General features: G+C 39.7%; 1 protein-coding gene across 5 annotated transcripts in view; it reads right to left on the bottom strand.

The window, feature by feature from the left end:
* Window positions 1-12,914, bottom strand: part of CDH6 (cadherin 6) — a 144,120-nt gene that overhangs the window by 27,297 nt on the left and 103,909 nt on the right. For 4 of the 5 annotated variants that reach the window (XM_008262090.5, XM_051853546.3, XM_051853547.3 and 1 more), the window contains exons 3-5: window positions 7,881-8,175; window positions 3,661-3,780; window positions 1,424-1,591 (exon numbers count right to left, since the gene is read on the bottom strand). In XM_008262090.5, coding sequence (XP_008260312.1) covers window positions 1,424-1,591; window positions 3,661-3,780; window positions 7,881-8,175 — 583 coding nt within the window. The remainder of the gene's footprint in view (window positions 1-1,423; window positions 1,592-3,660; window positions 3,781-7,880; window positions 8,176-12,914) is intronic. The other variant, XM_089312654.1, reaches the window with a different exon arrangement.

Here is a 12,914-nt window from a genome sequence, read left to right as displayed (position 1 = left end):
AAAAGTGAATTTTAGTTAAGACCTAGCAGGCCAGTGTGTGCTTATAACCCTAAAAAGTAAAAAAAAAAAAAACAAAAAAAAAAAAACAAACTTGATCTACTCTTCTCTTCTCTGTTAAATTTTGCCAACCATTCATACAAATGGTTTTGGAAAAAACTTAAACTGTGACACCACTGAAGAATATGCCGCCAATGCTCATTCCCTGAGCATTATGCTGATCCTTGGCAAAATAATCCAACAGGCTAGGTCCTTCTCTGCGTGTCCAGCTTCCCTCTTTCAGGGCCATCTGCTCCTTTCCCTCTTCTCCCCTCCCCTGCCTCGGCACCTTGTCCGGTAACAAGTCACAGGCTAAGGGAAGCATAGGGTGAGTTACAGATCCACGTGGTACCACGTTGATGGTGAGTCCTGGCGCTGTCCTCCCCAGGCTATCTCCACATTGTAAAGGAGGTTTGTGGCAACGTATTTCTGATTTTGTTATTTCAGGCCTCTGTGGCGGAAATTTTAGGGCTCAGGCAACCTTTCTTCTACCCGTTCCATAGAAAGTAGTGGTGATTCTGTTTTTGTGAGAAACTAACCGGGACTAGGTCCAGGACAAACATGAAAGGAAACTGTTTCTACTTCATGCATGCATACCTCCATTCTAAAGGAGACTGGCGGTAGCCGGCCACCTTGTAGAGAGGCTGGGATACGGTGAGGGGGTTTCTATTTAATGACTGCAATAACTTTTTTAGGAGATCATGATCAGAAAGGAATTTTGTTCCTGGTGGAAAAACCTACATTAAAACTAGTTCCCACGTGGGCAGCGCTTTGTGAGAGTCTAAGGCGCTGTTTGATAGCAGAGTCTTTATTCACGCACAGTGTTTTTTCTTCCTCTCTAATCATGAGCGTTAATGATTTTAAAGATGATTTTCAGCATCTCAGCCATAATGTAGAAAATGATTTATGATTACAAATGGATTAAGGACATAGTTGCTTCCACAGTTGTATTTTTAGAAATAGTAACGTGATAAATCCTCCCCTTACAAAGCTTTGTGAGGATTTAAGAGATTACATGCCTGATTAAGTTCACAAAATATAAAGCCAAATTTTTCCTAACAAATAGCAGCATGCTTGTATACGTATGTTTTGCACAAGCAAATTTATGTCTGTGGTAGTCTTTTTAATAAGAAAAAAATAGAACAATGATGCTGCTTTTAAACAATGGCCATATCAAAAATCGCTCAGCCAATTACCAATAGAACATAAATGTTCACATTTTCTGGTGTAAGCAGTGTTGTCAAGTCATTTTTAATAAAAGTGCCAGGTCTTACTAATAAGTCCACGAATTTTGACAATAACAATGACAATGGAAAATCAATATTCTTTTAGAAGTAGAGTTTTACAGAAGTGCATTGAAGAGACCCATTCGATCAAATGTTCTTACTCTGGGGGAAGCGAGGAGGGTTATCATTGACGTCAGTCAGCGTGATGTTCACTGTGGTGGTCCCCGATAAGCCTCCCATTTGGCCACCCATGTCCTTGGCCTGGATGACCACTTGGTATTGCTCCCTGTTTTCTCGATCCATGTTGAGCAACGCTGTCTTGATGATACCTTTGGAAGTGAAATTTAAGAGTGGAGGAGGATACATTAAGAATACTTTATGGAATCATTTATTTATGCAAACAAACAGAATGTCACTCACGATATGCACAATGCTGCAGATGTCATGATGATATAAAGATGTTTATGTGCAGCCTTTACATTGAAGGATATTACAACCCCATAGGGGAGATAGATACTTTTTTTAAAAAAATCCTATATTACAAGGAGAATGAGAATAAGTACAGTGGAACCCTGCAACAGAATATATTGTATATAGTATAAATATTAAGAGTTACACCAATAACAGCAGAATATAACTTGGCACATGATATAAGGATATCTTGTGGTAACTGTTAGATAAAAGACATTTAGGTGCATTATGAGGAAATTGGTTAAGAAAACAAAAATCCTCAAATTGACTCTGGAGTTTCAGATTACTGATCTGGTTGATTGCTTCTGAAATATACCTACTATAATGAATGTTCTGAGGATTTTCTAAGCCACAAAACTATGGTTTTAAGAAAACACAGTATCAGTTCTGTCACTGTTATCTCTTGTCTGAACCTAGAGAATTTAGGCTTTCCTGAAGCTGATGTGAACATTAGTTTAACGGGTCCCAACAGGAAGCAACATTTTAAAGTTAGGTTAAATTTATCTCTATTGTTAAGTAGCTACAAAAGAATGAGCTGAAAGAAATTCTGAAAGTTCTCCTAAATTCCACGTAAGGTTTATGCTTAAATTAACTCTAAAAAAATCGCACATTGCAGTGCTTTACAACTAATGAAGCTGAAAATACCTTCTTTTGCCTTTAACGAGAATACTTTTAGACAACAGGTCAATTTTATTCCTATGGTCATGACTTCAGTGAGAGTGCTGCTGCTTTCTCTTCTCCAAATACTACTACTTCTCTGTAGTGAAATACAGATCACCTTAGCATTTTGTCCTTTAAGTTGAACAATTCTAATCTTTCATCTTCATGGTTTTTCAATGCAACATTTTTTTTTTCTCTTTGGGATTCTTTCCAAGTTCACTGCATTCCTTAACACACAGGTTTCTAACTGGTTTTCATAATCTAGGAAGGTTTTGATTTGTAATAGTAATGAATGTTTGAACATGTAGCCAAAGTATGGGTAGGGTTTACTGTACAATATAAATATTATTTACTAAAAAATAAATCCTAAGATAGTATGCTACTTAATGGAGAAAACAGAAAATTAGTTCGTGCTAAAATAATTCCTGAAGGCAATCTGCTTTGATTAGGGCTGCATCAGTTAGGATAGGCTAGACAATGGTGTGATAACAAAAAATGCAAAATCTCAGTAGCATAACACAGCTCAAATTTATTTTTTGCTCATGCTCTGAGCAGGCAAGCAGGGAGCTCTGCTCATGATAACAGGCAGACAAGACATCCAGGTTGGGGATTCCATCTCTCTCTCTCTCTCTCCTTTTTTTTTTTGGATAGGAAGTGGAGTAGCTGGATCTCGAGCCGGTGCCCATGTGGGATGCTGGCACTTCAGGCCAGGGTGTTAACCCGCTGCACCACAGCACTAGCCCCCGTGGGGATTCCATCTCAACAGTGGTTTTCATTATCAGTTTGGCCAGCAATTATGCAAGGCTGTGCACCATCTCTAGAAGTTTTGCTTGGAGGTTTGGAGGTAACTTGTATCAGTTTCACATTTTATTTGCTCAGATAATTCACATAGCTTTGTCTAGTGGAATAGGACCTGCAGTCCTACCAAGAAACTAGCACAAGAGGACTCTAAATATCTGTAGGCAGTCCAAATAACTATCAGAAAGAACTAATCTTTTAGATTCACCCCAAATGACGGAATAAGAAAGCAATGTATAATTTTTCTGAACCCACCCTAAAGAAATATGGTGAATGAAAGAATCATTGCCAGATTTCTTGATTAAAATGATTGAATCATCATGTTTACAAATACATCATTGGTGTTTGACAGATGAATACAGATAATTCAGACACACATTATTTTTACTAAAAATATGCTAGCTCAGCTGAGCATGTCGATTAAAATTAAAATTACAGATTGTAAAAAAGATCAAGAAGGAATTCCCACCTGTTTCTGATTCCACTGAAAAATAGGGCTGTCCCTGTAGGATGCTATAGACAACTTTAGCACTGTTCCCATATGTTGGATCATCAGCATCAGTAGCAGTGACCTGGACAACAAATGTGCCTGCAATGATAGAAACATAAATTGAAACAAATTAAGGGCCCATTTTGATCCTTGATACACACACATGAAAAGGAAGCATGATCTTTAGTTTGTCCAAAATTATCACATCAAGGGAATGAAGAATGGGACTAGGATGCCAGGTTAAAAATCCTTGGATCCTTCACTTTGAAATAGTGTAATCATAACATTTGTAAATACCGTAAGGCTTAGGCTGAAGAAAAACGTGGCAGTGAGCATGACTTTGGATGGGACTGATTTCAGCCCACCTCCCACAGTGGGATTTGGCTGGACCTTGCCGTAGTGACTCTTTCAAATTATTTAGACTAAGTCCATTAGAATCTTGCATTATTTTGTCCATAGGAAATAGTTTAGGAGTTGTCCAGATAAGAGCCAGACATGAATTTTCTGGAAATTCTATGCTATTGCCATTCTTTCTCTTGGACTCGAATGTGCTGATGTGAAGCCACAAATGCAGAAACTATTTTGTGATCTGAGAAATACCAGCCAGAGAACAAGGCTGAATAAGATAGAAAATGACAGAGAAACAGCTAGAATCAGGTCAAATCATGTCCCAAGCCCACTTTCCTTTGGGACTTAAGTAATAAATAATCAAATACTTACACTATTTAAATCAGTTTGAGTTTGATTTCCTCTTACTTGCTAATAAAAGCATCCTAAATGAGAAATGTATCTGATAATTCTAAAAAGTAGAAGACTTTGAGCTTGTAAGGAGAGTGTTGGAGTAAATAAAAATTAATTGGAACAGCAGTGCTTAAACGTGGAAGCTGTAAGATGATTATAATTATATATACAGAGAAGGCTATATTGCATTTTAGATCAGCTGATGTTAGGAACTAAAGTTGCTTAATTGTGGGGAGCAACTGGGAGCAACTTGGACTAGACTAAGTTACTGGAATTAAGACTTATTCTATGCATCTGCTCTCCCACAATATGGCGCTGAGAAGGGAGTAACAGCTTCTACACAGCTGCCTCCAGTTCAACCAATAAACTGTAGGACCTGCTCCTGATTGGAGGAGAGCAGCGTACTCGGCGTGTGGGTAGCAGAGTTGGGATTGGTGGAAAAGGACTATAAAGGAGGAGAGAGACAACATGCACCAGGAACATCTATCTGAAGGAACACCTGTGCAGCCCCCGAGAGAGCCGGCCGGCGGTGTGCCGCTCACCCGCGGAAGTGGGGAAAGTGGCAGGGGGAACCGCCCTTCCACGGAGGTGGAAGGACGGTAGCCAACCCGGGAAGAACCAGCAGCAAACCCGGGGAGGGCAGAGCAGACAAAAGAACAGCGCAGGGTCCTGTGTCGTTCCTCCACGAAGAGGGGGAGCGACACTTAATAACCATCAATATATCGTTAACTTCCCTGAAATTCCATGGGAATTTTCATGTGCATGCTTTTATGTCCATTCCTTTGAAGAGAAGGTCCCCAGATTTTATCTGATTCCCACTAGGGTCTGTGACTTCCCAGAAGGAAAAAGCCCAGGGCCTGCATTGTGGAGTAATGGGTAAAACTGCTGCCTGCAATGCCTGCATCCCATATGGGTGCTGGCTTGTGTCTCAGCTGCTCCACTTCTAATACAACTTCCTACTAATGCCCTGGGAAAAGCAGTGGAAGATGGCCCAAGTGTTTGGGCTCCTGATATCTGTGTGAGAGACCTGGAAGAAACTCGTGGCTCCTAGCTTTGGAATGGCCCAGCCCTGGCTGTTGTGGCCATATGGGGAGTGAACCAGCAAATGGAAGATCTCTCTCCATTTCTCCCTCTCTCTCTCTATCTCTGACTTCCAAATAAATAAATACATTTTTTTTAAAAAAGGAGAAGGACCTTTGATTAAGGTCATTTTATAGCTGAGTTTTAATATTATAAGCCTGCTGCTGGGGTTCTCTTGTCTATGAAAAGGACAGGGAAGTTATTTCTAGGGAATATTGAAAATTTTACATTGTTTTTAGATTACTTAATCAATTTCATTCATTAAACAAATAGATTGTACTATGTCAGTGTTAGGTACTGGGGATGTGTCATGCTGATTGATGCATAAGACAGAGCACCTGCTCTTGTAATTTATCAAGGGAGGTAGGGAGAGTGAGATTATCATATGGAGAGCCAATAGAAGTCAGCAACACCCACGTTCATTTGACATTAATATAAAGTTGGATTGCTTTGGAATATGATTCTGTAGACATTTTAAGTGCCTATTAGTTGCAGATACTGTACTAGAGCTCTGCACCTATTTTCTCATCTATTCCTCATGGTAGCCCCTACAGCTGGGCGTTTGTTTTCTATTTTTCATAGATACAGAACTGGAGGATCAAAGACTCAAGGATCTGAGAAGCCAAGTAATTTGCCCAAGGCTACATAGCTTGGTATGAGTAGGGTGCGTTTCACATTTAGGTCTGTTTGATACCAAAGTCCATTTTTACTCTCCTGGTGCTGTCCTACTGCTTTTAGGTAATTTCTTTAAGATGCCTACAAATATAATAACAGTGACATGCTAATTTATGATGATGATGAATATTAACATCACCATGTCTTAGTGCACATTGGAAAAGGGTTCTTCTTCCTCAAGATGTTACTGCCAGTTTTCCCCAAATATCTGCCACCCATAATTAATCCTATAATGACTTCAAAAGTGAATAGTAGCCCTAGAGTTGTACAGTGCACAATCTGCTCATCTGTTAACAGTTTCCCTGGGCAGTGCTAATGGCCACACTAGCCTTTTAAGTAAGAGAAAAAAATATTTTTTCCTAATAAATTTTCTTCTTTAAGAAATTTCACCCTCCCCCCTTTGTTTGATAAATGGCTTTTATTTTTCTAACAAAATGTAGTGGTTTCCAGTCATGAAAATAGCAGTTTCTTCATGATAAAAATTTAGATGTTTTACAGTCATTTCCATGGGTTGGGTATTTTCCAAGTCTTGCATCTGTGAGCTGGTATCTGAATGACAGAGTCGTAGATGTGTAATTTAAGTCCTGTTGACTTTGATGGAGTGAAAATACAAATACACAAGTTCTTTTATGTAAGTAGTTTAGAATTTGTTACAGCCTCCTATGAAGTATTTTCATGTGGCTAAGAGTGATGTTAATAGGATTGTAGGGTTGTTTCTCCTATTTTAAATCCTGTCTACCTTCTAACTTAAATCTATGCACAAAATTTAAAATTCATAGCAGATTTGTATGTGAAATATTAACTTGGCATATTAATGGCATGACAATGTTTCACTTTCCACCTACGTATTGTTTATGGATTCTTACAAAAAGGTTTTTTTAGTCTGTTTCTCAAATATACAGTTAATTAAAGTCACCATAACTACTCTTTTTATTTTTTAAAAAGTTGAGATTATTTATTTATTTGAAAGATAGATAAATAGATAGATAGATAGATAGATAGATCGATAGATAGGGAGAGAGATCTTCCATGAACTTGTTCACTCCTCAAATGCCCACAACAGCCAGGAAAAGGTGAAGCTAAAGCCAGAAGCCAGTAATTCCATCTAGATCTCTCACCTGGGCAGCAACAACTCAAGTTCATTTGCTGCCTCCCAGGTGCATTAGCAGGAAGCTGGACGTGAAGTGGAAGTATTATTCTATTCCAGGTACTCCAATACGGGATGTGGATGTCTCAAGCAGCAGCCTAACCTCTATGCCACAGCATCTGACCCCCATCACTGTTTAGACTGGACTGCAAATGCATTCTTGTGTTTTTCCAGTGAGGAGGTACTCACTTTGAGCCTCATACCAGTGAGGGAAAAATGAGAGAAGCAGAGAGGGCCTCTGTCTCATATTGCAAAAAACAAAGATTTAGGGTGTGAGAGAAAATACTTTAAACAGGCTTCAACATCACCTGCTGTTTTTCATACCTGCATCATTAGAGAAAATGCTGTTGTGTTAAAAAAGTAACAAAATGAGATAGAACTAATATTAGGACGTATGGTGCACTTAATAAAGGACACCCGTAGGTTGTTTGAAATACGGTACCTTTGGAATTTAGCATTGAAACTCTTTCAACTCCTTAAGTTTGATCCTTAGGATTCTTTACTTAGGGGTTATGTGAAGAAGACCAGTTTTTGTTTGAAATCACGTTTCACTCACCGACATCAGACATTTCAGGGACAGTGGCCGTGTAAACCTCCTTGGTGAAAATTGGTTCATTGTCATTGATGTCATGGATCTTGATGATGAATTCAGACTCGGGCTCCACGGGCCTCCCAGTCTTTCTGTTGATAGCTTGAGCGCGAAGGATGTAAACGGGTTTTTCTTCCCTGTCCAGCCTCTTGGTGGCCTGTATGTCGCCTGTGTTTTCATTGATAATGAAGAGATCTCCTGCTCCATCTCCTGAAAGGATATATTTAAGTGATCCATCTCCTCTATCCTGGTCTGAATGTAACTAGTGTAGAAAAAAAAATTAAAGAAAGTAAAAGTCAAGCATGTGATCCTAAAACTGCTTTTGTCTTTACCATACATGCTAACTTTCATTCAATCCTTTGTAAGCCATTGTTTTTTCCCCCATTGTTTTCCTATTTACATAACCCTCTGTTGCAAATACCCTTCATTTATGAACACATTTCTTTATAATATTCAAATGTTTCAGGACCAGAATAGAATTTGGGGGAAAATTAAGTAATTCTTTTTATTTTGAGATACAAAAGATTAAAGATTACAGCAATAGCAACATGACCAAGGATATATTAGCCTGGTAGGAATGAAACTATTTTTATTTATTTGACAGGGTGGTGGTGGGAGAATCTTCCATCTGTCCACAATAGCCCTAATCCAGGAGCCAGGATCTCCCTCTGGGTCTTCCACATGGTTGGCGAGGACCCAGGTACTTGAGCCATCACCTGATGTGCATTAGCAGGAGGGTGTGCATGAGCAGGAAACTGGATGGGAATTGGAGGTGGGACTCAATTCTGGGCACTCTGCTATGGTATATGGGCATCCTAAGTGGTGGCTTAACCTGCTGTGCCATAATGCCTACCCCTAATAGAACTGTTTTTGTTACAGCTTTTAGATTTTACTAATATACTCTCCTCCTTACTTGTATATACGCAAACATATTATATAAGTGATATACTATTGCAAAAGGACTTCAATTTCAGTATCAGAGAGATCTGGATACACTCTTCTTTTACACTTCACAATCTTGGTGAATTTAGGGAATGTAGGAAATCTCCTTGGGTCTTTAGTGATAGAGATTATAATCCTTTTTCTGGGAAGATGTGATGTTTATTCATTTATGAAATTCAACTCAAAACATTTGAAAAACATTGTAAGTGCTTTTACAGACAATGCCTCAAAAGCCAACTGACCAGATTATCCTCAAGGCCACTTGGAACAATAATATTTAACATTCAGATTGCAGCATGAGATAGGAAAGGATCTTCTAATAGTAAGAACCATCCTAAAATGGAAATGGTCACCTTATGAGGTAATGACTTCCCTGCTTTTGCAGGAAATGAATAGAAGCTCTGATGATTAACCCATTTTTTTTTTCTGTCAGTGAAATGGGTCTGGATGAAGGATTGAAATAAATGAATACTAGGATCCCAGGGAAGAGGAAGATGATGATAGTAACTTGGACAAGAAGTCCATATTTTCTACATTAAAGGTTATTTTCACAGCATTGAGTTCTTGGTGCCTTAATTTCCCTTTTCCTACCCAGTAGAAACTCAGACACTATCTTACAGGTTTTCAGATCATCTGTTATCTATAATCTATTCAGAAGTTTTCAAAATGTGCTTTTTATTGAGGAGGACCACTCAAAAGTACAAGTCTGATATCAGTGACAGCAGACAAGTTAATTTAACTTGTTTCAGCTCCACCCGAACAGCAAGTGAGTTGTATCACAGCAGCAGGTAAACCGGCTCTGTGTCCCTTGCATAGTACTGCATGAAATGCTCAGCGTAGTATCTGCAAATGATGCGGGTAGGTATGTAGCCAGTAAGCAGAGCGGAACTGAGGAACCGCCAGCACCCACGTTTTGTGCTCCCCAAACCTCACCTCCTTCTATGTCCAGCTTGACTTTAGGCTTGGCACACCCATTCCCCATCATGCCTCACTTCCCGTCATGCCTAAGACACCATGACACCTACCTAGAGATGACTCCCTGTGTGCTCCGGGAGACACACAGAAAGGCGCACAGAAGCAAGCAGTACTCAAGCCCCACCCAGACTCCACCCTTTTTGAAATTCAAGTAGGCGCTGCCCTGCCACCCAAACCCCTCTGAAAATAACTACCGAGACTCAACAGGGAAAGGGGGCTCGCATGATTATCTAACCCAGTCTTTCTAAAAGTGTATTTTCTGGAATGTCATTTGTACAGAATGCTGAGGAGAGTTCTGTGAGCCAATACGTTTGAAAATGCTTCATATCCTGCCTCTTTCTTGGAGTCACAGTTCATATATTAAAAAGGCTGTGAGTGCCAGCAGTTTGAAACTATACTTGACTTTGTTTAACATAGCTTTCTACAACTTTCTTATTTAAAGAATCCTTTCTGGGTGTGATCTACCTTGATATCTGCAATCTCTAGTTTTCCAAGAAATACACTTTGGAAAACATGAGCTAATTTAATCCATCCTTATAGAGTTGAAAAACCTGAGACTCCAGCTCATGTCATGTTATTGAAAATCACAGTTCATGTGAAGAGGCCAGAGGATTAGAATATGAAGACAAGTAGAGATGTTGCAGTGAGTTGGTGCCATTCCTGGTGTTTGGTGATAGAGGAATTGTGCCCAGTGCCACCCAGCTACAGCTAGTTAATTGCCAAGTTTGGGAAACAGACTATTATTCATACTGTTAGAAGTCTTGAAAGTAATTTGGCAGAAAAAATGGAAGATAAATGTGAATGGAGAGGAAATTGCTTAGAAGTGAGACCAATGCAGTAAGAAGCGTAAAACAAGAGCACGCCATGATTTGTGTGATGCGATACGCTTTGGAAACCATGATGACACGCAAAGAGCCACCAGGGAAAGTTTAAGTCTCCCTTGTCAAATTCTAATGACTGAAGAGCACTCTTAAAAAGCTATTTCATTAGCTCATGAGTAAAACAACTGATGTCACTGTCCTTCAGTTTGTTGCTTCCGGGCAGCCATGGCCAGCAGCCTGGCATGGTGCAGGGGGCACCGCAACCCAGTCCTACTGGTCATGTTCTTTCTCTGTTACTCACCAAGTGCAAGGCCACAGCAGAGTCAATTAACCTCCGTGAGTCAGGATCCATACAAAGATAATAAGAGCTACAAGGCTGTTGTCAAGATCTAATTAGAGACCATGGACAAATACTACGTTAATCACCATGTAAACATGCAATAAAAGCACATTGTGTTTTATAAATCATAAGCATTTTCCAAATTAAAGATATGGCTACTGTCATTAGCTCTTGGTTCATCATCTGCCTGTTGTTGCTCGTTTTGACTTTGAGAACTTTGTTCTGAGGACTTTGAAAACCTAATTTTACATACACATGATATCTCGAAGGTAAAATCTGTTATCCAAAGCCAGTATTCGTCTACCTGGTGGCAAGTGCTGTCTTTACAGGTGATTTATTATATTCTGCATTGCACTAGATTATAGACTCTCCTTGGCTGGTTCTTTCATCACTTTCAATATGTAATTGTTGCACACTTAGTAGGTGAATACCACATCTGGTCACAAGATTTATTCAGGTAAAAGTAATCAGAAACTTATTTTTAGCTGTCAGCAGAGACCATTTGGATGACTTATAGAACAAACACCCAAGATGACAGAAAAGCACAGAGCAGGTGCCAAAAGAGTGTAAACAGCGACTGTGTTGAAGATCACGATTCTGATTTATCAATATTTGAAAACTAGTGGGAAAATGCATTGCTCCACTCAGGCACTGTCTGATACTAAAATAGTTTAACCTGCTCTCCCCCTGCTCCCCGCAGAGTACATTTTCTGGGTCTGACAGTGCACAGGGCAGAAACCACCATGTGTCTCTTTGAATTTTTCCCCCAAATCCCCTTGTCTTCCCACGAATCCCCCTGGGGCCGGCTCTTTTCTTTATTCTTGGGGAAAAGAGGAAACATAAGACACCAGTGCCCGTGAAAGTAATGATGACAACCAGACATTAGGGGTTTATTGAGCACTTAGATTTTAATTGGATTTTTTCCTTTTGTGATGTCATTCGTCATGGCCACTGTAAAAGACAGAAGTTAAACAACAACAAATAAAAGGTTGGCGGCTGCCCGAGGCACGCTTTTGCTAATTTCAGTTTAATGTGACTGTTCCATTAAGTTTAATCATCTGGTTCACTTCTAACGATTCACTATCAAGTAGAAATTAAGCACTTTGCTCAGAAAGTCAGCCTATCACCTGTGGCTCACAGGGTTTTTACTTTTTTTTGTTTGTTTTTGTTTTTCTACTCCTGTACCTGAAGAATTTTGTGCCAGAAGGAGCTCTTAGTCCCTGTTTTCTTCCTATGATAGCTTTTTTTTTTTTTTTAAATAAAAGATTCAGCATTGGTGAATAAACACATGCATGTGTGATTGCAGACACTGCCCAATGGAGGGCAGCAGCTAGTGGCAGCAGCATCTTTGCCTGCTGGGTGCTGTGGCTTCCTGGGGACAAAGCATCCTTCTACCTGGTACACGCACCTGGTACAACACCAATTTTACAGACTTTTAGTGGTCTATGAAGCCAGCTAATGCTGTCCTATTACTACTCACCAAGTCACTATCTGGCTCAGGGACCATTAGTCTAAATGAAAACTACCCTAAATAGCACACACAGGCAACGTATGTACAGCCTGACGGGGCTTAGGGAAGCAGTATGGACATGGGAAGCAATGACACCTTCCTGGAGATCTCCACATGTATTAAAGTCCTGCACAAACTCTGCCTCCCTTGAATATTCAATTAGGGCACTACCCCCTACCCTCCCTCTACTCCTAGCTCCCCACATTTACATCTGAATGTTTTCCATTCCTTCAGAAAATCTTTCTTCCCAATACCTCTATCTATGGCTCTGGTTTGAATTCTTTTCTCACGGTAGACAAGAACTTGGAATAAACCTAGCTGGGGATGCTGTTCCCCACAACAGTTCGTGATGCTTGGCCAAAACGAATAATGGAATTAAAGTTAATATATTTGCAGAGTATACTACCAATGTA

The sequence above is a fragment of the Oryctolagus cuniculus genome, chromosome 14 (assembly GCF_051225735.1).
Source record: "Oryctolagus cuniculus isolate XC-2025 breed Fujian yellow rabbit chromosome 14, ASM5122573v1, whole genome shotgun sequence".
Classification (NCBI taxonomy): Eukaryota; Metazoa; Chordata; class Mammalia; order Lagomorpha; family Leporidae; genus Oryctolagus; species Oryctolagus cuniculus.
Note: the sequence above shows the minus strand (reverse complement) of the source record. Positions and strands in the feature narration are given on the sequence as shown.